The 24,854-nt window shown below is 39.2% G+C and overlaps 1 protein-coding gene across 4 annotated transcripts in view; it reads left to right on the top strand.

The window, feature by feature from the left end:
* FANK1 (fibronectin type III and ankyrin repeat domains 1) overlaps positions 1–24,854 on the top strand; it is a 1,120,241-nt gene that overhangs the window by 962,360 nt on the left and 133,027 nt on the right. Inside the window, exon 9 of one of the 4 annotated variants that reach the window (XM_085606239.1) lies at positions 7,052–7,338. The exons of the other annotated variants lie outside the window; for them this stretch is intronic. Coding sequence (XP_085462365.1) covers positions 7,052–7,201 — 150 coding nt within the window. The 3' untranslated portion in view covers positions 7,202–7,338. Of the gene's footprint in view, positions 1–7,051; positions 7,339–24,854 lie in introns of those variants that run through there. 4 annotated transcript variants of the gene reach the window in all.

Below are 24,854 nucleotides of genomic sequence, written 5' to 3'. Positions count from 1 at the left end.
ATCGACCCTTGTTTTACTATACTGGTATGTGAACCTCAAATTTGGATCACCAAGATTGAGCCAGTCAAGGAAATCTTTCAGTTTGTCAGTGTCACCTTCCCATATGAAGAAGATGTCATCAATGTAGCGGTACCAGCCCGCTACATTTTCAAAGAAAGGGGCTACCTCGTTGTATATGTGCTTAGTTTCAAACTGGCCTACATATAAGCAGGCCAGACTTGGAGCACAGGTAGCCCCCATGCTAGTACCTTTCAGCTGTTTAAAATATTCATCCTTGAAGAGAAAAACATTGTTCTTCAGGATAAGGTTAACACATCTGACAATAAAGTCAGCATTGGCTCCACCTAGGTCCTGATCCCTAAGCACCTCTCGAATAACTTCCACCGTATCATTTTGAGGGATGTTCGTATAGAGAGACTCAATATCCAGAGTAACTAGACACTGAGTCTCTCCACAGAACGGTCTACCTTCCACAAGTGAAATAATGTGGGCCGAGTCTCTCACATAGGATCGTAGGTTGGAGACAATGGGACGTAAAAAATGGTCCACATATTTACTGACCGGTTCCAGGAGGGAATTAATGCTGCTCACTATTGGTCTCATAGGTGGATCAGTGGCATTTTTGTGGATTTTTGGTAGGCCATAAATTGCAGGGGTTCTGGGCTCCAAATTATTGAGAAATTTGAATTCATCATCGCATATCCAGGAGTTCTCTTTAGCCTCTCTCAGGAGATCAAGACACTCTCTAGCCACAACTTCTAGGCTGTGCATATTTGTTCGCTTGTAATGTTCCTCAACATTCAGCAATTTGTATATTCTACACTCATAATCTCTCGTGTTGAAAACAACAACACCACCACCCTTATCTGCGGGCTTTATCGTTATACTTCTATCTGTTTTGAGGGAATTTAGAGCCTGTCTCTCATTTCTATTAATGTTTTGACCATGGTCTGTTCTAGTCTGTCTATTAAGAATGCTAGCAATGTCACTCTCCACTGCTTTCTCAAAGACTTCAATGTTCTTCCCAACCATTGCTAGGGTGGGAGTAAATGTTGACTTAGGTTTGAGGCCCGACAGATTGGTTCGTTCCAAGCTTTCGCGGTTCTCAAAAAATCTTCTCAGTCTTATTTTTCTAAAAAATGAGCGAAGATCTTTCTCTAATTGGAATCTGTCTATGTTGGTTGAAGGAACAAAACTAAAACCTTTACTGAGAATGCTAATCTCCATCTCACTCAGGGGTTTGTCTGATAGGTTGATTACTGGTGCTCGGTCTGTCGCCAGTATCGTTGACTCCTTGTCCGCATGTATTCTTGTTGCTGTGGAGGGCCCCTGTTCATTTGACCCCTCCCCGGATTCCCATTGAAGCGCTGTGCTCTCCTCGGGCGCGAGTCTAAAAAAGGTATATAGTCTCTTGTGTTAACCCTATTTGTGGGCTCCTCTCTCATTACATTCTCATCCTCACTGCTAGAACCAGAGGTCTCTGAGAAAGTGACTTGTTTCCTCCCACCTCTATTGTAAATTTGTCTTTGTGGGGGCCTTTCCCAATTGCTTTCATTTCTGAGTTGGAAATAGTTTTCTCTCAGAAAGGGATAAATCTTTTCTTGAGAAAAGCGATCCATATCTTTCCTTAATTTATTGGTCTTTTTATTGAGCAGATAATCTCTGTATCCGTCTACATCTCTATTTATATCATCAAGTTTCTTCTTTGCTTCTTCTAGAGCGGGGCAATTTTTGAGTTCAATCTCCAATTTATCAATTGCCTCTTTTTCTATGATAATCAGCTCCTGGGCAGTCTCAATAATTAGGAGCATCCAATCACGGCTACACCTATTGGATATCATGGCCCATGTTTCAAGGAACTTTTTATTCTCTATGAAAAGGCCTGGTTCATTGCGAACCTGTAGCCCGATTGGAATTGTGCCTGATTTCACATATTCGATCAAAAATTCGGCATGAGCTTCTGTTCGTATAAGTTTCTTTTTGAGGTTTAGTAGTTTCCCCCAGTTTTCACCGTTACTGGATAGAACAGTGATTTTATTACCGTTTTTGGTGTTAATAATTCTATTCAGTTGGTCTTCACTAAAACCAAATGTTCTAAATTGGTCCATGAATAGGCAAAAAAGCTCTAGTTTAGGACTAAGTGTATATAGAGAGAAGACTCTCCAGCCACAAGGGCTGTGCTCAAAGTTCGAAAACAAAGAGAGAGGGACCCCACGCCAAGAGAGAGGGGTGCCTAAAAAGACCGTGGTCAAAAAGAAAGATCTCCCTTGGGACTCAGAATATCACCAGTCTTTCAAACATACAGGTTACACACCAACAGGATGAGAAATGGCATCAACGAAGCAAACCAATTACTTAAAAGCAAATTTATTACAAATTAATCAAGAAATATCACATTGAATCAAAATGTTATACATATACATAAAAAGGTAAACTGTTTACCAGATTTTAAAACAAAGAATAAAACTTCCTTTGAAGAGCAATAACACATAAAATTAAATCACATAACATCTACATATACGACACAAAATTGGGACAGAAAGCACAGGACAAATAATCCTATTCGGACACAGGAAATCGTTGACTCGCAGATTAATCAGTTCTAACCACAATAGATTTCAGTTACAGTGTACATGGCATAGAACTGTTGTCATTGCAAATTTTCAACAATTTCCTTCTACAAGAGCATCGACGCGTTTCGGTAGGCCACACATTACAGCCAACACCTTCCTCAGGATTAGTTGTAGATCCCAATTCTAATATTATTAAAATCTGAAACAGAAAATGTATAACAAAGAGTATAAGCGACTCCCTTAGAGTATTGCCACAGACAGTATTTGATATACTTCGATGACCCTAACTCATCCCTTGTATTTTAAACATGTACAGTCACACACATTCTCTTGTATCATCATCTCGTCCTGCCAATACTTTTTTTGGGGATAGATTTTATAGAAACATTTCTTCACACTATCTTACATTATCTTGTAGATGCCCAAACCATAAGATACGATGATATGATTTTGGGATGTGGAAAGATATCCATATCCTTATATGCGAGAGACATTGTGTCAGGCTATCTTCACAACGCCACATTTATGCGACACTTACTAAGTATTAAGCCAAAATTATTTTGTTTATCCCACTCACAAGTATGGAGACATAGGAGACTCACAGTCTCTCTTGTCCAAGTTGAATCAAATGTTCAGCATTTCAGTGCCGTCACAGATCTATTAAAGTGAACAGAATAGAGTTCTAGTACCTTATTATAGTGACAACATTGGTTACTTATTTCGTCGACATATTTAAAAAGTTTACCTTATATCTTCATTAAATTTAATTTCCGTAGTTATTCATATGTCTATTTTTCATAAGTTTCCTCATCTGGATCTAGGTACTGCAGATTTATTGCCTAATGTGAATAACAGAGATATATCATTCATGCTGCCTTCTATGCAGATGGAAATTATAGCAGGTTAATCACAATACACAGGACGTCATATTTACCGACTACTTGTGTTCAGTCCTTGGCAATTCTTTTATCATTTATTTGTTGTATGAATATCACTCCTGATAGACACCCTTTAATCTCCCAAACGATTTCTGAAATGTATCAATAATTTGTTTAAATTGTGTTAATCTTTTTATCTCTTCGCTATCAGGCCTTAAAAAATGCCTCACATATGCTCTTTATTTTATATAACTATGTATAGCACGTTGTATTTTAGACAAACTGTTTGGATATATGCACCAATGTTCTCTTAAATGGGAAATCCACATCAATAGACGCACAACTAACGTCATATCTGTGGACGCTATATTAGCTCATAATGGTCGATGTATTGACTCATCATAACCGATATCCAATTGCTCACACAGGTTCCTACAGCTATCATCGAGCCCATTGCTTGTGTTAACTACTTTACGGACCCGAAATTCTACAGAAATCAAGGCGATTCCCTATTTACCTTAGGTATGTTTCCGTTATATATCAGGAGGTCGATAACGGTGAGTTCGTCCCAAAACTGGGATCAAGAGACTCCCTAAAACAACAGAGAACGCAGATCTCAAAAAATGATGGCATATCTTGCTTAGCTCAGCAGCTATGTTCCTAAACGGGCTACCTATTACACATACCTTATTTGGGTCCGGTTACCTCCGCACAATGGATTCCTTCAGATCGGATGAACGGAGGACCCAAGAATCCCCTCGACTTAAGTACCGTCCGGCGTCCCCGAAACCGGAAGTACAACCAATATTTCCGGGTCGAAGAGTTGGCCGCAGACACACAGTTGCAAAAAGTCCGCCATCTTGAAGGTGTTAGAGAACACATGGCTACCTAGTTAAATCAAGATGTCAGACCACAACATCTTGTCTTATTCAGAGAAGAGTTTATCCATTAAAACGTCTAGTTGTGGTAAACCGATTGTACAGTCTTGCAACTAAAAAATTCTTCGGAAAGAACCGAAGATCCGTCTTAAAAAAATATAGCATAAGTATAACCCATTGAATTCGTGGTATTTCAATATTACATTGGTTGACATAGTCCTACACCCTATGTCTACATTTCCAAGCGTAATATTGTAGAAATACATATCACGATTTATAGATGTTGATTTCAATATTACATTGGTTGACATAGTCCTACACCCTATGTCTACATTTCCATGCGTAATATTGTAGAAATACATATCACGATTTATAAATGTTAGTTAATATCTAACACTGTCTAAGTAGCGATAATAACCTATATGGACAGTTTTACAATGAAGTGACCGATCATTCACATCCCTAGTAATTGGTATTACGCCGTTAATACAAAAAGGGCAGTGAGAAAACCCCAAGACATGGCGCTGAGGTCACCATATTCAATATATCATAGATCTTTTTAGAAATAGGTGATACCTGACTAATCACGTTATTGAACATAAGATGTCCTCCCTTCTTAATTCAGAATTTTATTACTGACTGAGAGAATAGATTTTATGGGATGTCTAATACAGTCCGACAACCAGAAAACGTTCCCATTCTTCTCGTGAATTCAAGCCTTTCCGTATTGAGTTCAAATGGGAGATGTACCATTGTTCGCGTGCCTTACGTTTACTGGTAATGTTGCCACCTCTCTTATCCAATTTAACTTTTTCCAAAATGAACCAGGTGAAATCATTTTCACCGTGCCCAAATTCGAGATAGTGCGGTACCAACGGTGATGTCAGTTTTTTTGTTTTGATGGCCGATCTGTGTTCTTGAAGTCTGACTCGTATCTCTCTCCCTGTCTCTCCTACATATCCCAAATTACACGGGCATTGTAGGAAGTAAATAACATTTTTGCTTCTGCAGTTATTCAACGTTTTGGAGGATATGGTGCAACCGTTGTAGGTAATTTCTTTAGTTTGTATACACTGCGGACATACATTGCATGTACCGCATCTAAAATTACCCAGTGCAACACTGTTGGTAATCGTCCTTTGTGTCAGGTTATTCTCCTCCTGGTACGTATGCACTAGTATGTCCCTCAAATTACTATTCTTTTTGAATGCATACAGAGGTTTTTCCAATTTAACCTCTTCATCATAGTTAATGATGTGCCAGTTCCTATTGACAATGTTCTTTATCTGGTTGCTTAAGTTTGAGAATTTACTGACAAATACTACTTTGTTGGGAAATTCCTTTTTAACCGTTGGTTTGTTCACTAATGCATTACGGTCATAGAACCTGGCACGCTTAAGAGAGTGTGTCAGAAGTTTTTTAGGATAGCCTCTATCCCTAAATTTTCGTTTTAGGTCCTCTGCATGTCTGTAAAAATCCTGTAAGTCAGAACAATTCCTTCGAAGGCGAAGGAATTGGCTGAAGGGGATACTTTCACGTTGGGATTTAGGATGAAAACTAGAGAAGTGAAGGAGAGTGTTTTTCGCCATGGGTTTCGTGAACAGCTCTACCTCCAGACAATTATTAGAATTTTTAATAGAGATGTCTAAGAAATCGACCCTTGTTTTACTATACTGGTATGTGAACCTCAAATTTGGATCACCAAGATTGAGCCAGTCAAGGAAATCTTTCAGTTTGTCAGTGTCACCTTCCCATATGAAGAAGATGTCATCAATGTAGCGGTACCAGCCCGCTACATTTTCAAAGAAAGGGGCTACCTCGTTGTATATGTGCTTAGTTTCAAACTGGCCTACATATAAGCAGGCCAGACTTGGAGCACAGGTAGCCCCCATGCTAGTACCTTTCAGCTGTTTAAAATATTCATCCTTGAAGAGAAAAACATTGTTCTTCAGGATAAGGTTAACACATCTGACAATAAAGTCAGCATTGGCTCCACCTAGGTCCTGATCCCTAAGCACCTCTCGAATAACTTCCACCGTATCATTTTGAGGGATGTTCGTATAGAGAGACTCAATATCCAGAGTAACTAGACACTGAGTCTCTCCACAGAACGGTCTACCTTCCACAAGTGAAATAATGTGGGCCGAGTCTCTCACATAGGATCGTAGGTTGGAGACAATGGGACGTAAAAAATGGTCCACATATTTACTGACCGGTTCCAGGAGGGAATTAATGCTGCTCACTATTGGTCTCATAGGTGGATCAGTGGCATTTTTGTGGATTTTTGGTAGGCCATAAATTGCAGGGGTTCTGGGCTCCAAATTATTGAGAAATTTGAATTCATCATCGCATATCCAGGAGTTCTCTTTAGCCTCTCTCAGGAGTAAGTGTCGCATAAATGTGGCGTTGTGAAGATAGCCTGACACAATGTCTCTCGCATATAAGGATATGGATATCTTTCCACATCCCAAAATCATATCATCGTATCTTATGGTTTGGGCATCTACAAGATAATGTAAGATAGTGTGAAGAAATGTTTCTATAAAATCTATCCCCAAAAAAAGTATTGGCAGGACGAGATGATGATACAAGAGAATGTGTGTGACTGTACATGTTTAAAATACAAGGGATGAGTTAGGGTCATCGAAGTATATCAAATACTGTCTGTGGCAATACTCTAAGGGAGTCGCTTATACTCTTTGTTATACATTTTCTGTTTCAGATTTTAATAATATTAGAATTGGGATCTACAACTAATCCTGAGGAAGGTGTTGGCTGTAATGTGTGGCCTACCGAAACGCGTCGATGCTCTTGTAGAAGGAAATTGTTGAAAATTTGCAATGACAACAGTTCTATGCCATGTACACTGTAACTGAAATCTATTGTGGTTAGAACTGATTAATCTGCGAGTCAACGATTTCCTGTGTCCGAATAGGATTATTTGTCCTGTGCTTTCTGTCCCAATTTTGTGTCGTATATGTAGATGTTATGTGATTTAATTTTATGTGTTATTGCTCTTCAAAGGAAGTTTTATTCTTTGTTTTAAAATCTGGTAAACAGTTTACCTTTTTATGTATATGTATAACATTTTGATTCAATGTGATATTTCTTGATTAATTTGTAATAAATTTGCTTTTAAGTAATTGGTTTGCTTCGTTGATGCCATTTCTCATCCTGTTGGTGTGTAACCTGTATGTTTGAAAGACTGGTGATATTCTGAGTCCCAAGGGAGATCTTTCTTTTTGACCACGGTGGTTAGGAGAAGAGACAAACGATTCAGAAACAAAATACATTTGCCAGTGATTATGCAAATTCAGATATCAGGCTATACTAACCCAATTAGGAAACTATATTCCCTGGCCACAAGAAAAGCAAGGGCCCCTCAAGAAGATTTTTAAGAGGCAAAGACTAAATCAGGAAACACTGGAAAACAGCAAACCGATGACGTGCGACAATCTCACCCGCAACAGTCAGCAAGAATGTCTGTCCTAACCCCTCCCACTAGGCACTTCAGTTATACCTTAAAACCCAAAAGACCAACCCACAGAAGTATCCAACTCAGGTTTTTCTACACATTTGATTGGTTAAGGAAGGGGGTGTTCTGTCACACCACTCATTACATGTCCATCAATTTTAAAGGCTTCATTGTTTTATTAATTCAGATGACATCAGTATCCACCTCAGGAAATACAAGTCCGGACTACTATCATCTCTTTTCTTCTTCTCTGGCCTCTGTTGTAATACTTTGTATATCTTTCCTCTGAGCGCCTCTCTGCAGAGGAAGCTTCCTTCCACGTTTGCCGCATTGTTCTTTCATAAACTTTCTTGACAAGCACTCAGGATTCAAAAGACAAGGTTAAGTACCATTCTCCTCTTGCTCTCTTTCTCCCTTACTTTCTAGCTTTTATTACTCAAAGATCTTTTGCTCTAAACCATTATTTGTCATGCAGAATAGAAAGCCACTCTTCTACAAGAAACAAGCACAAATATTTATTATTTTTTGTAAATGCTTTTCTCTATGCACCAACCCAACGCTGCATTTTATCCCTACGCAAACCCACATTAAATATTCATATTTCCTAGCTTGTCATTAATAACATGCACTAAGCAGCATTAGTCCTTTTACTTTACATTAATCAAAAAGCATTTTGCGACCTACTTCAGTAATTAAGTACGAGCTTGCGCAGGAGCATTTTCATTCATGTTAGGTTTTTTCCGTTTGTTTTGCACTGCACACGGTTAGTAAATGTTACTGAGGGTTCAATCTGAGCAGGTTTTATTTTATGCAAAAACCCTGCTCCATCAATCCCCCCCTTTGATGGCGTTTTAAGCCATCACCAAAATACCCACCAATACAGATTGTCACTTTTAGGAAGCAGATGTTCTCTCACGTTTTATCATTAACCCATCTAAATCTTTCATGACTTCATAATAATTCCCTTTCATATCTTCTAATCCTATTTCTTCTCTCTTCCTTTTTCTTGTTCTTCGTTTATTATCTGATGTATCTCTTTTGCATCTACAACACTTATAGATCAGAAAAATCATTAGTATTGCCATAGCAATTGCAACAATAGGTGTTAATATTCTTCCTAAAACACTATTTCCAAAAGTAGAAAACCAATTACCCATTGAGGAAAATCTCTTACCAAGTTTCTCCCAAGCACCGTCAACCTTCAATTCGGACAAATCTTGATAAAGATCTGTAATATTCTTGATATACCCCTCAAGACTCCTACTCTTGTTAGAGATCTAAGTGCAACATTGTTGTATTTTTAACATATTGCAGACTCCACCCTCTTTAGCCAATATCACATCAAGGGCAAGTCGATTTTGCAAAACCATAGATCTAATTGCAACCATTTCAGTATCTACCTTTAAGAATCCTCTAGCAGTGTCTGTTGATAAATTCAAAATAACTCCAATTGAAGATATCATTGCTCCAAAAATATCCCCTACTATTTCAGAAAAACTCGCTCTCTTATTACATGTATTAGTCCATTCTTTACTTCATTGATTCTATGATTCTTATCCATATGGCATATCTTTGGAAAGACAATACCAAGATAACAACATCCATACCAATGTGCAGGCAACCTATAATAGGCATTCTTACCACACACATAATAAATTCCTGGAAAAACAGGATCAGTTCCTCCTTTTATTCCCCAACCTCCCGTAATTAGGAAAGTATGATCACATTTACTAGAACCAATGAAATAATTATTATGATCAGTCTTTTGTCTAAGCAAGCAAATCTTCCCTCTATGATACCAATCTAGAGACATTGCAGCGCAAGTCTAGCCTTTTTTGTAAAACCCTTCCCTTAAAGCCCATGGAGGTACATGAGACTTTTGCTCAGCAGCTTAGCTCTGAAATTCCTGTCTTCTATCTTCTACCATGTTAATGAATTCTATCTCTTCAAATCGTAAGCTACATGTAAGATTAAGTCTATGTGCATATACAATGTTTAATGTCTGTGTGGTATGAAACCTTCTCCCATATTTTCCGCACTTCTAGCACTATTTATCTCATTCATATTCTTTCTAATAGGAATTTCTGAAAACACTAAATCCATATTTGAACAATAATACTGGAGTTTCCCTGTCTCGTAAAACAGGCTAGTTAGTACATTACAAGACACACCATATGTTAAAGGTAGGTGATGATAGGTCACCCCCTCTGAGACAGACGGCGGTAATTGCATGCACACATAACAATCTCTCGCATCCAATGTATTCATAAAGTAATTTTGTGAATACATTCAACGAAAAGTCATTCATTGATTTATCATGATAGATGCTGCCATCTTTCATTTTCTCTAATTTAGTATGTCAGTCTTCAAAATCTTTAGTATCTACTTTTTCACTCATCGCACTATTAGTGTTATTCTTATGATTAGTTACCATTAAGACAGGCACAATAACAATTAATATTAACCACACCAACATTAGAAGGAAAATACAAAATAAGCAAACATTAATACATATACGTTTAAAACTGTGATTTCGATGTTCAGTCTCTGCTGTTTCTGCCATTTCTAATGTTGAAAAATTTGTATCAATTCTAAAAAGAAAAAAGAAAAAACTAAGAAAATACTCAAATATCTAACTCAAAAATGTAATCTATAAAAATGTTTACAATTTTTAAAATCTATCCAAAGTAGTGTATCAGTTTATTCTCACACGTTTATGGCTTTCCACTTTACCCCCTCTTTTTAAAAAATATCTTCTTCAAATCTTCTTCTATTTTTTGCAATTCTCTCAATTAATTTTCTTTTTCTTATTTTTCACCTTATTTTATACAGTTCTTTAAGGTGGTTCAAAACCATCTCCTTCACTTTGCTCTGTACCAACGTCTTGTTTGATCTGATTTTAATCTTCAACATCTTCTATCACTATATATATCCATTCTGGAGCTGTGTACTTTTTATTTGGAACCCTTATTCTTCTTGTTTTTCTGACTGTTTCTTCTTCTGATTCACTTTGTTCAATCTGATCTGGTACTTCAGTTATTGTTTCTGGTGATTTCTGTTTCAGAGTGTATTTCAGTCTTTTCACCCCTCTTGGCCACACATCACCTTTTCTTGCTCTCTTAGCCTGTACTGCTTCTTCCGCTTCGTTGTCAAGATTGCAAGTTCTCTTACTCAGTTCTTTTCTTTGTTGTTGTACTTGCTCTTGATTTTCATTCAAAACTTTCCATTGTCAATTTCAATAGCAGTCTTATGAGACCCAGTAGCTGGTGCCCACTTCATTTGACTTTTTTCCTGTTCAAACACATGTTCCACACTTTCAGAATCTATAGCTTCAGACTCTGTGGCTTCACGTTCTATAGGTTCTGGCTCTTCTTGTCTTGACACCAGTCGCTGTTCTTCTTCTTGTCTTTCAAGAGGACTTGGGACTCTTCTTGTATAACTCGCGTGTATCCAATTCGGCAAGCTACCACACTTCACTGCTGTCGTCGTTACCAATATGATTTGGTAAGGTCCATGCCATCTAGGTTCCAAACAAGATTTTCTCACATGCTTCTTCACCAGGATCCACTCACCTGGACTTAAATCATGTGCTTGCTCCTACTGTGTTGTGGTTGCAATTTCTCCAACCTGATGAGACACAGAACGCACCACATCAGCCAATCCTTTGCAATAATCAAGCACTAGATCATCAGTAATATTCATCAATTGATTTGCTGGTACAATCAGCTGTCTCATTGCTCTCCCCATAATAATTTTGTGAGGGGATAATCCAGTCTTTTTATTAGGAATGCTTCTCAGACATATTATCGCCATGGGTAAAGCATCTGGCCATTTCAGTGTTGTGGATGCACACACTTTTGACAGTCTAGATGTAATAGTGCCGTTAACCTGCTCGACCACACCTGAGGCTTCTGGTCGATTGGCACAATGCAGCTTTTGCTCAATTTGTAATGCTGAGTAAATCATCCGAATTATTTCATTATTAAAATGAGTACCTCTATCTTTTCCAAAGAGACTGGAAATCCAAATCTAGGAATGATCTCTCTCAAAAGCAATTTAGCAACTGTTAGACTATCACTTCTTATTGTTGGATATGTTTCTACCCAATGAGAAAACAGACAAACAACAACCAACACATATTTCAGTCCATTACAAGGAGGGAGCTCTATAAAGCCAGCCTGCAACCTGGTGAAAGCTCCATCCCCTTTCCCAATTCTGCCCCAACTAACAATAGTTTTCCTCCCTGGATTCTGCTGCTGATATGTCACACATCTCTGGCATAGACTCTCTGCAATGACTCTAAACTTGGGATTATACCATGACTGCTTGCAGAGTCTGATCATGACATCTCTTCCCATATGTGTAATCCCATGGATCTGTATTCTTCTTTTCTGATGCTTTGTTAATTGAAACTGAATTTTGTGCACAGAAACAAGCCACTTCGTCAGCGTATCTGTTTCCACTAGTCACATAATCATTTCCTGATTTATGTGCTGGACATTTAACCACTGCAAATTCCTTGGGCAATTGTAGTGCATTCAACAAATCTTTTACATCTTTACTATTGCGAATCGGTGACCCTGAAGAAGTCAGAAATTCCTGTTGCATCCACAATTGACCAAAGTCGTGCACCACCCCGAAACCATTTTGACTTTCCGTAAATATGGTTATTCTCTGATTAATGCCAATTATACAGGCCCTGGTCAGAGTGACCATTTTAGAAATTTGGGCCGAATGTATCACTCTTATACAAGATGCTTCAAGAACCATGACCACTGTACATACAGCATATGCAGCACACAAAACACCTCTTTCACCCTCAGACAGGAACCATCCACAAACATAACACAATCCAACTCTGACAACAGTATATCTTTTATGTCAGGCCTTGGTTTCGTGCACAATTCTGTAACATCCAAACCATCATGATCTGCTTCATCTTTCACTTCTTCAGATCTTGAACTCGGCATCAGTATCGCTGGGTTAAGTGTACATCTTGTTACTGTCACATTTTCAGTACCCATGATCACTCTTTCATATCTAGTAAAAAAACTACTTGTCAAATGCTGATTCCTGGTGCGTGTCAATAAAATTTCAACAGAATGTGGCACATACACTTTCACTTGATGTCCCATTACAATTGATTCACTCTGCTCCAGACTCGCACAAGTAGCAGCCATTGCTTTCAAACAACCTGGCAACGCTGCAGCCACTGAATCCAAAGTAGCAGAAAAATATGCCACAGGACAACATGCCATTCTTTGTGTCTGTGTCAGGACTGAAAGAGCACATACATCCTTTATCACAACAGAACAATGCAAACTCTTTTCCATAATCTGGCATTCCCAATGCAGGTGCACAACACAAACTATCTCACAATTCCATGAATGCTTTCATGCACTCTTCTTCCAACTGAATTGGATCGACCACATCTTTATAAGTCAATCTCTGTAATGGCTTAGCTATCAATGAAAACCCGCTTATCCATTGTCTACAGTATCCAACCATACCCAGAAACATTCAAACCTCTTTCTGCGTTTTAGGAGTTCCCCATTGTAAGATGACAGCAATCCGTTCCTGTGATACTTTCCTGACTCCCTTTTCAATTTTGTGTCCCAAATATTGAACTTAATTTCGACAAAACTGGTGACACTTTATGCCCACCTACTGCCAAATGATTCAGTAAAGCAATCGTATCTGTCACACATCCCTCTTGTGTCTTTGATGCCACCAATAGGTCATCAATATCCTGGATCAAAACTGAGTCTTCTGGCATAACCAATGCATCTGGACATTTTTTCAGAATTTGGTTAAAAATTGAGGGACTCTCTGTGTACCCTTGTGGAACTCGGCACCATTCCAAAACACGGTCTCCGAACCGGAATGCAAAAAGATATTGGCTATCTGGATGCAAGGGTATCACCCAAAACACACAAATCAATCACTGTAAACAACTCCGCATCACTAGGAATTTTATAAAGAATCACTGCTGGATTGGGCACTATCGGATAACAAGGTACCACTATCTTATTCACCTTTCGCAAATCCTGCACAATCCTATATTTCCCACTCAGTTTCTTAATTTCCATTATAGGTGAGTTACAAGGGCTCCCAAGTATCTCTAAAAAATTCCCTGTTCAATCATTTGCTCAATTACAGGAGTAACTCCCTCTATAGTCTCAGGACTCATCTTATACTGTGGTGTTTTCGGAAATTCAGCATCCTGCTTGACCATAATCTGATTAGGATCTACACCTTTCATCAATCCAATATCCTTCCCTGAAAAATTCCACACATCAGCTGTCACGGTGTCTCTTAATTCAACCGGCAAATCATTTACTGTAAATAAAGGATATAAATCATTCACTTCTGTCCCTTGCTGTGCCATCTTCATTTTAAAAGCAACATCCTCATCTGGTGTTTGACAAGCAATACCATCCGGTGTACAATAGATGGTACAATTCATCTTGCACAACAAATCCCTACCTAAAAAGTTTACTGGACTTGAGTCACATACCACAAACCGATGTAAATCTTTGAATCTTCCAATATGAACCTCCATTGGTTTAGTCACTGGAGTCTTAATATGCTGATTTGAAACTCCTACAACTTGGCTAGTCTCTCCAGAGAGGGGTAGATTTGGAATTTCTTCTGTTCTCACAGTAGAACGGGTAGCACCAGTGTCCACTAGGAATGTAATATCATTACCTTCCACTTTTCCATCAACAAAAGGGCCTGGCTGATCTACTTCCAGAGATGCGCCAAGGACGAACTCTTCCTCCCCCCTCAGGCACCCTCATTGAGCTGAATCTGAATCACGCTCAGAACATTGCAACGAATATTGTGGAACCGTTTGCACATTTTGATTCTTACCAACTTGTTCACTCGTGTGAAATCCAACATTCGCACTGTATCTCTGTACCTGAGCATTCACATTATTTAGCATAGGTGCTTGAGGCACTTGTACCTGTTGTACCTGTGGTGTAACCAACTGTTGCTGCTGCTGCAGTTGTTGTTGATTCACAACCACCTCATTCTGCATCTGTGGATCAAAATTTTAAATCATTCCATTATTTCCTAACAACACATTACACTTGTTCCTCCAATGTCGTAACTGACCGCATCCATGACACGGACATTTCTTTTCTATCTCTTTGTTACCTTTACCTCTGCCTTTTCCTGGTAACTGCACTTGAACCACTCCATTTGGTACAATATTCATAGGTACCTGGCTATTTTGGAAATTCTGATTCTCTCCTTTCACTTCAAAACCTGCTTGTGAACCATCAACAAAATTCAAATCTTTCTGATTTGCTACTTTCACCTTTGCCCACATCACTTTTTCTTTCAACTTCTCATGTCTAGATTCAATATCGTCACTACAATACTTTGCATATCTCAGAATTTCATCCACTGTCTTATTTTGCCAGCAAATCAAATGTTGCTGAATCATATTACTAATCTCTGGTTTCAATCCAAACACAGATTTATAGACAAAATGTCCCATATTCTTATCGGTAATGCTTTCAAAACCACTATACTCTTTGAACACTTGTAAAAGCCTCTCATAATAAGCATGAACTGATTTGTTTGACTCCTGTGTCATCCTATCAATCTTAACCCAATCGGTTTCTTTCGGGGAAATTTTACCTTTCAAATAAGTAATCACCTGATCATATTTTTTCATTGCCTCTTCGGAAGGTGCTCCAGTTTTAATATCTCTGGGATATTCATCTTTTGGCCAATTAACTACAATCTTACATTCAGCCCATAAATCAGCTGGAACCACAATATCAAATAGACCATCCAAATCCTTTAACAAGACCTTTGAAACTTTTACAAATCTCTACCTGCTTGTACCACTCAACCGGTTTCTCTCTCAATCTGGGAAACTCGTTTGTAAAAGATAATTTATCTTGTCTTGTCCAAGGGATATGACCATATCCACCACCCGGAGCTTCTCTCATCGGATATATCATTTCAGCAGGATCTGTCTCTTTAAATGAAAGCAAAGGTGATGCTACCACACCCTTATTTGCAAGAGCTACTTCTTTTTTCCACGTCCATCTACCTCTCCATCGTTCTACATCGCCTCAACTTTTCAGAGTATTTATCAATTCCTTTATCTGTAATCGTTTTCCAGAAGCATTCAAACTCTTTTGGTCCTTGTCACTGAAATCCAATCTATACGTCTTTTGCAAAGCTCTTAATTTCTCAATATCAATTCCATATTCTTGTGCAGCCTCTGCTAATGTCTCATGCAAAACCTTCGCTCTCCATGTAATATTCTTGTAGAAAAATAACAACTCTTCATCTTGACAAGATCTTAATCTCTCAGGACTAATTGTACCAATGATCATTTCATCCAGCTCTATTCTCAATCTACCTATATCTATTCTTGGCTTAGATTTATTAGATGCCATTCCTCTTATCCATTCATCTAACTCCTCTGGCGAAGGTCCCACTGAGCCAGTACCCCCTGACATTGGAGTTGTTTCTTTCACATCCGGCAATAATTTTCTAGGATCTATCTGAACACTTCTTTAGGCGTATCAGTCACATTTCCATTTACAGTAAGATCAATCAGTGACATCCTCGTCCCACTCGACTCTGATGCACTAACATTCTTAGCACCATTTACCGGAACTGTCAATGCATGTACTCTAGAAATACTCTATCCCTCACTATACAATGGAACTATAGGACCAATTGTCACTGAAACTGACAACGCTTCTGCATTCAAACTGAGTCAATTCTTCTTTAGCTCTACTAAGCATTTCAATCTCTTTTTCCTGTGTAATGCGAGTAACCTGTGTAACCTGTGAAACTTGGGTAACTTCAATCTCAATTAAAGGTGCACTTGGAGTAACCCTTTCCGGATTTTCCTGATACGGTGGAGGTCTTTTCAGTAACATCTCTTCCAATAACACATCATCAATCTCATTTGGATCCATATCTAATTCTGAAGTCTCTATATTATTCTTTTTCTCCTTACACTTTTCACTAGCCTGATTCTCAGCAACCATTACTGGATATAATCCATCTAAGATCACATCTCTCCTCCATCTCTTCATTAGAGCATCCCATTTAGCCTCTGAAAACCATCTAATCGTATTCCTATAGTTCAAGCCATTCCTGTCTCTCTCTCTCCTGTACCCTTCATGCCCCCACTTTTCCAGTGCTTCATACTGCATAGGTCTAGGATTTGGTTTCAAAGAATTAATTCGCCTTCTCAGATTCTCTAAAACCTTTACATTAAAAGTACCATGTTATGGGAAAGCTAACAGTCCATCATCCTCAGTATACCTCACCCAATTCTCCAGCCATGTACACATATGATATCCAAGCTCTAACATCATAAGCAAAGCAGACGATCTTGGTGGAGTCACAGGAATTCCTTCTCTAATTACAATCGGCTTATCTTTTTTGAAGAAATCCTTAATCACTTTTAACAACTTCATTTCTCAACATTCGCATTTCTCCGCTAAATATTCTAGGGAAACAAGAAAATCCTTCCGTAATTCCACTCACTCTATTGGTTCGCGCCTGTCCAATACCGGCACGACTCACACCAACCAACCAATCACAACACAATACACACCCGCTACCCTGACCAATGCCAGCACGGCATTTCGTGACGTCAGTATAACTCCTTCTACTGACCCTCCCTTCACAAAAATAATACAGCAGTGCAAAAAAAAATATTTCTAGCGAAATTCTTATTAGAAACCACACAAAACAATGCCTTTGTCTGCTCCACTAGTATAGGAAAGTTCATTTACTCAAAGATTTCTTTTGCTTCCAGCAGAATAACAACTAATGCTACTCTACTCTCAAACAAGTGAAAAGAGGTCTTCGTACTCCTCTAGGGATAAGGCCAAAGTTTTGCAAGAGAACTTTTTATTTAAAAGAGATCTTTGTACTCCCCTGGGGATAAGGCCAGAGTTTCGGAAGCAGACTTTCCACTATTTGATACGCTCTTCTTACAACTGAAAAAGTCCCTAAAATAACATCAACAGCCTTTCGCCGCTTGATATTACAACAGCAGACAAAGAACTTCCAGTGTAGTATTTCTCTACATTATGCCTTTCAGCGTGGTATTTCTCCACACTATGACTACACCACAACTTCTTAAATTAGCATCCCGGTATCTTAGGCAACTTCGTACCCCTACTTCCAGACTACATAAAAACTAAACACTAACTCTTCATATTAGTAATCAAAATTATCAATACATTATTAATTTGCCTTAATAACCAATAATAACCATCAATTTCTGCTACCAAAATTGATCCAGCGCTCAGGAACTTATAATGTTCTAAAGACAGGGCCCAATTTCCATTACCCAACAAGCTCCCTTGTACTGGGTTTAGTGTGATTCTAATGACTATACCAACTTACCAATTTCCATTTTATTGATACTAAAACTGGCGATGTAATCTTCATTTAGTTGATTACAACAGGCAAATTAATACTCTAATAATAAAGACACTCTTAATAAAGACAGACTCATTTGTGAATCTTATAATGTTTATCTAAAATAATGTGAAATAATGCTTATTAAGTACAGATATTCAGCACAAATCATAGATCTTCACTAAGCAAACAACATTAGAAGAGAAAATTACAAATTCCCAATCAATGACAATGCATAAAAAAGTGGATAGGAGAAGAAACAAAAGATTCAGAAACAAATACATTTGCAAACGATTATGCAAATTCAGATATCAGGCTATACTAACGCAATTAGGAAACGCTATTCCTTGGCCACAAGAAAAGCAAGGGCCCCTCAAGAAGATTTTTAAGAGGCAAAGACTAAATCAGGAAACGCAGGAAAACAAGAATGTCTGTCCTAACCCCACCCACTAGGCACTTCAGTTATACCCTGAAACCCAAAAGACCAACTCTCAGAAGTATCTAAGATAGGTTTTTCTACACATTTGATTGGTTAAGTAAGGAGATGTTCTGTCACACCACCCGTTACATGTCCATCAATTTTAAAGACTTCATTGTTTTATTCATTCAGATGACTTCAGTATCCACCCCAGGAAATACAAGTCTGGACTACTATCATCTCTTTTACTCTTCTCCGGCCTCTGTTGTAATACTTTGTATATCTTTCCGCTGAGCGCCTCTCTGCAGAGGAAGTTTCCTTCCACGTTTGCCGCATTGTTCTTGCATAAACTTTCTTGGCAAGCACTCAGGATTCCAAGGACAAGGTTAAGTTCCATTCTCCTCTTGCTCTCTTTCTCCCATATTTTCTAGCTTTTGTTTCTCAAAGGTCTTTCGCTTAAACCCATTATTTGTCATGCAGAATAGAAAGCCACTCTTCTACAAGAAACAAACACAAATATTTATTATTTTTTTTAATGCTTTTCTCTATGCACCCACCCAATGCTGCATTTTAATTCCTGCGCAAACCCACATTAAATATTAACATTTCCTAGCTTGTCATTAGTAGCAGCATTAGTTATTTTACTTTACATTAATCAAAAAAAAAATTGCGGCCTACTTCAGTAATTTAGTACACGCTTGCGCAGTAGCATTTTCATTCACGTTAGGTTTTTCACGTTTATTTTTCACCGCACACGGTTTGTAAATGTTACTGAGGGTTCAATCTGAGCAGGTTTTATTTTATGCAAAAACCCTGCTCCATCACAAGCAAGGAGTCTTCAGCGTTAAGGAGTGTTATATTATAGACCACTGTTGCTTGTGTACTCAATTAGTGTTAGGATGGCTAAGAGAGGCCTCTACAGTGGCGCATTTTACATTGTAGATTCCACATGCTCAAGGGTTGAAAATGCCCAGTTACTTCATAAGTGTTAGATTAAATGATTTTAGGAAAAGACTAACCCAATGTCCCACATGGTTTCTAACATCTGCTTAAAGGCAAAAAAAACAAAATACTATCCAAAAAAGGACTGATATTTATAATGAATATTAAAGAATCTTTGAGTCGTCTGCATACATCAGCCGGGTGTTTGCAGCAGGTATAAAATGACAACTGTATAACACTCCTACATTGACAAAGTGCATTGTTTGAAAATCACGATAAAGGTTTAGATTATTGCTAGAAAAGCTCTGCGCTGTCACTGACACTCTATTTAGCAGCGACAGCCGTAGACAGAAGTTCTGGGAGACTAATGCAAATCTATGATCTATTTGTTCATGCCTGAACAATATTTATTTATAACGTAACATGAGGTAATCTTCAAAGCACACTTTCACCCCTTGGGACTGAATAACAGTTACCCAACTCAGTGCTTCCCAGGATAATGTGCTGCATGGCTAAATACTTATAAGGTCCCAAAGATGAGACCGATTGCATTGCAAATGCTTGTTTAAGAATGCGGATGGGTCATGTAGATGTAGTTTACAGATGCGTTGCACAAGATTATATGTCTTGTTAGATTGGCTTTATTTTCTGGCCGTGCGCCGGCAATTTTTAAAATCGATCTTTGTAAAGTTAAGCATAAGGACAAGAATGGCAGCTTTCAGTTTTTTATTGCATATGAAATTCCTGAATGTAACCTGTGCGCTGGCCAGATTCTTAAAATTTTTAAACCATTTTGTACCCCGAACTTGTACATTGATGTTTGATGAGTTTATGTTTTTAAACTAATCTGCATTGCCAGCTTTTTGTCTGGTATGATGTTATTCGGGTTTTGTATTGACTATGGCTTTGTTGTTTTTTTACTGCTGTATGTCTATTGTCTTATCGTTATGTTAGTACAAATTGTTTGTTTTACTGTTTTACGAACTGGTTTGGCTCAAATAAAAAAATAATTAACTAACTGACTTTCCTGTCAAGTGAACAAAGATGGTGTCCACTTTTTTGTAGGGGGAGAAAGGTTAGCAGTTAAGACCATTCTTCAATAAAATAAAATATGGGATTTACATGAAATACAATACCATTGGTTTGTTATCTAATATGCATTTTTTCGATGTTTCGGTGGGCTTGGGATGTTTATTAAGATCTGTGAGAAATGTGAACAATTATGATACACTGTGATTTATTTTTATTTTTATTGAATAGTCCTAGACATGAATGTAACAGGTTGAGAATGAAGAGTGTTTTTACTGTAGGTAGGTTGAGAGGCTACATTCTGTTTGAATTCCAACAGATGGGCATGCGTGTCAAGCATGTCCCTGCACGGCTTAGTGCTGCCAAAGGGTGAGAGAAGACGTTGTGACCTGGGCACTGGAGCGTGGGTCTCACAAGTATTCTGTTATAACTTAGTATCATCACTTAAAGCAGTCTGTGTTTCCTTTCCTTGTTCATTTTCTGGTTATGTGCCCCAGCCCTCAAGACTCCTGAACAGCATGTTTTAACAAGCATTTGCAATGCAAGAGGACTTGCATTTACGTGAGACCTATTGCATTGCAAACGGGATTGCGGGCGTGCGTGATTAAGGCACGAACAACGGGAGTGGGGGGCGGGAGAGAAGGCACGGACAGCGGGAGGGGCGACACTGGACCAAAGTAGTGCTCAGGAAACACGCAGCAAAGGGGCCAATAGCCGTGGAAGGAGACATGGCTGTCATAAGGCTGGACTAGCAGCCTGTAAACCAATCAGAAGGCAGCATTTAGAAAGGAGAAAGCCACAAGCCAATGAAAAAGTGGGTGGGGGAGTAGGCGGGGCTTTCCTCACCTATAGTGTATACTGCGTGCCTCGCACAGCGGTCAGCGCATGCACTGCACCGCTAGACGAGACCTAAAAAGGACAGTGATGGGACAGCCCATTAGGCAATTTTAACGTATTACTTTGTGGACTCCTTCTGCCCAATGCTGTCAAGAGGTTACGCAATAAAGTATAGTCCATCCATTTGCATTGTCATCTTGGATGCCAGGCTCTATCTATGATGAAGCATACCGCAAAGATTTTGTTGGTGAAAGTCCCTCATAAAAATGTACTTGTCTGTGGTTCTCAACAGAGCCTAAAAACGAACTATGATGCATATCCCTGTCCCTTTTTCTAAGCAGGCTATATCTCTGTTAATAAATTGAATCTATTTTTATGCAGAAGTGTATATAGCTAACTTAAAGATGATGAGCTTGCTTCGCCCACCTCAGGTCCCTTTGGTGCCCTATGGCAGTAGGTCTTAAATGCAGATGGCGCCCAGAAATTCAATTGAGTCAATGGCCTGATGCTGTGAAAAACTGTATAACGCACAAGAGGTCAACACAATCTTGCACAACACATCCAATGAGTCTAGATGCAGTTCACCAGTGTGATCTAGGAACCTAGGGCAGGACTCAAAGTCCTCACATTTTGATGCAATTAGCAAGGTGAATACATTAAACTGAGTGTGCCATTCAGGGTTGGCCAGTCCAAATTCTTTGGGAGAGGTGGAAGTAATCTGGTGAAGGGTGTCCTCTCCTTGTAGGACAAGCCCCACAAGTTTGCCAATCTGAAGCCTGCTATGCTGCCACAATTCCAGTAATAGCACCTGAGAAGTCTAAGGGCCTGATTACGAGTTATTTCCTGGCGAGCTTACCGCCATGAACATGAGGGCGGTGAGGAAACTCGTAATATGCTCAGCACTGCTGCACTGGCACAGCCAGCATATTACTTCCTCTGACCGTTGTGTCACCGCTGCAGGATCACGAATCCCCGGCGGTAGCAGTGGTCCAGTGGCAACCCAACCACCAAAGGCATAATACGGCGAGTAAAACGACAGTCTGGCGGTCCACTGACTGCCACCACGACTACAGCAGTCCATTGGACCGTCATAGTCCTAATTAGTTCCTAAGTGTTTGTGTGTTATTTCACAGAACATAGCAGGTGCTCGTGCTAAGATTGGAAACCCTGATTGGTTAAGTATTTTGACCTCTCATGATATCATAGGCTGCCAGGTAACATGGGCCACAGAGTCTCTCCACAGTGAAGGGTACAAGGCTTTGACACAGCCCGCCCTTCCATCCCCGGCATGGGACAGCAAAGGGTGGTCTTGCCACATTTGTGTCCATCCAGCTTGTAGGTCTCAAAATCACCAGCGGAAGATCATCCCCTTTCTTTTAGATAAGCTTGTTATTATTTCCTATTGAACCCGATGTTCTCGTAATAAACTACTACTATATCATCTTTGATCAGAGAATGTCTTACATCGTAGATGACCTAGATGGTGTACTAGAGGATTTTATGGAGCAGTCTACCCAAAAACCTTGGTAGTGAGGCTAGGGGATTTAAACATCTCTTTATGCCATTTTAGCAAGGAAATAGTGAGTGGTTTCCTGGGGTTGGAGGAAGATCGGTCGCAATTCAGGCACACTGTTCTTGGTGAAGCACTGAAAGCTTGTATTTTGAAATTTGACCTTTTATTTGCAGATGATATAGTGGGCTGGACACAGAATGTTCCTACTGATGTGGGAAACTGCGGTAGCAGCAGTATCGATTTTATTCGAATTTTTTTGTATGAATATGCCTCTTTTCTTTCAGATTTTAAAATTGTCCCTAAGTGTAATAGCAATCACAACCTACTTACAATTGGTTTAAAATGCCACCTAGGCAAAATAGCAGGGGAGAAAAGAAAAGATATAGTTGTCTCAAAAAATAAGGGCCTGTTAATCTAATGGGAAAGAGTAAATCCAGTAGCTTTTAATGAGAAAATCGTAAAAGAAAATTTGCAGCTAGTATTGTATTGCCTAGAAGAGAATTTAGAAGTTTGGAACCTAAACCCCATGGCTGGTTTAACAAAGCCTGCATTGGTGCACATAAACACCTGAAAGCTACCCTGAAAACGAAAACCCTGCATAGTGGATCATGTGTAAGAGGTTAGACATGCTTATAGGAAGGTCTTAGAGGAGAGGAAACAAGAGATTAGAATCAGGCTTGATACACTAGAGGTAGTTCTAAATTTTAGGCAGTTGTTATCCACCTCTCCTTCTCGAATGAAGTGGCACTGAGGGTGGATTGCGTGATCATGAATGAGAAATTGTTGTCCCACTATGAAGACATTTTTAGGTTAAAAATTAGCTTTTCACATACCCTTGAGACATCAGAAGGGTTGCATGAAGTGGCTAGGAAAAGTAAGATTAATATGCCTCCCATTGAACTGGGCAAAGTAGTCCTGCCATTCAAACAATATGACCCATGGGAACGGGGTCTCTGTTGATCTTTACAAATCAAATATCTTCTGTGGGCGTCTCTCCTAACTAATGTATTTAGGAGTGTTGTGGGGGGCCTAATCAAGCCTCATGGAGGACAGCTATAATCATCCCCATTTAAAAAAGAGATTGTGCCTCACCCTCATGTTACAGGCCGATCTCCTTTTATAGATTCTAGTGTTAAGATCTTGGTTAGAGTTATCCTGTCTCGCCTGGAATTCTGGGCCATTGAAAATGAAATTTTATCAGAGGTGCATTTCAGCTTCAGGCCAGGTATAGGAACAGTCTTAATCTATACCTCATAGCAGGGAAGCATGTGCTGGCAAAAAAGAGTCACCTTCACATGGCATTTATAGATCCAACTAGTGCATTCAACCTGGTAAATAGGCCAAAGCTATGGCAGATAATGGAAAACTTGGGGGTGGACCCTGATTTGTTAGATCTAATCAAACATTTACATTATGATCTAACTATATCCATCCGTTATGGCCCCCAGGAAGAAAAGACCACACAAATCAGTTCCTACAGGGGGTGAATCCTTGCACCATTCCTGTTCCCATTATATATAAATGGGATTAGTGTACATCCGTGGTACTCATAGTACGGCCCGGCAGGCCTTCCTTGGTGGCCCTTGGACCTTGCAGGTAATGTACCCTTGGCCTCCCAGAGATAGAGAGAGGGAGAGAGAGAGAGGAGAGAGAGAAAGGAGAGAGAGAGTGGAGAGGGAGAGAGAGAGTGGAGAGAGAGAGAGAGAGAGTGGAGAGTGCAGGAGAGAAAGTGGAGGAGAGTGGAGAGCGAAAGAGAGAGTGGAGAGCCAGAGAGAGCGAGTGGAGAGAGAAAGACAGTGCAGAGAAAGAGAGAGAGAGTGGAGAGAGAATAGAGAGAGAGAGACTGACTGAGAGAGAGAGAGACTGACAGAGAGAGAGAGACTGACAGAGAGAGA

Source organism: Triturus cristatus, chromosome 1_2 (genome assembly GCF_964204655.1).
Source record: "Triturus cristatus chromosome 1_2, aTriCri1.1, whole genome shotgun sequence".
NCBI classification, from domain to species: Eukaryota; Metazoa; Chordata; class Amphibia; order Caudata; family Salamandridae; genus Triturus; species Triturus cristatus.
Note: the sequence above shows the minus strand (reverse complement) of the source record. Positions and strands in the feature narration are given on the sequence as shown.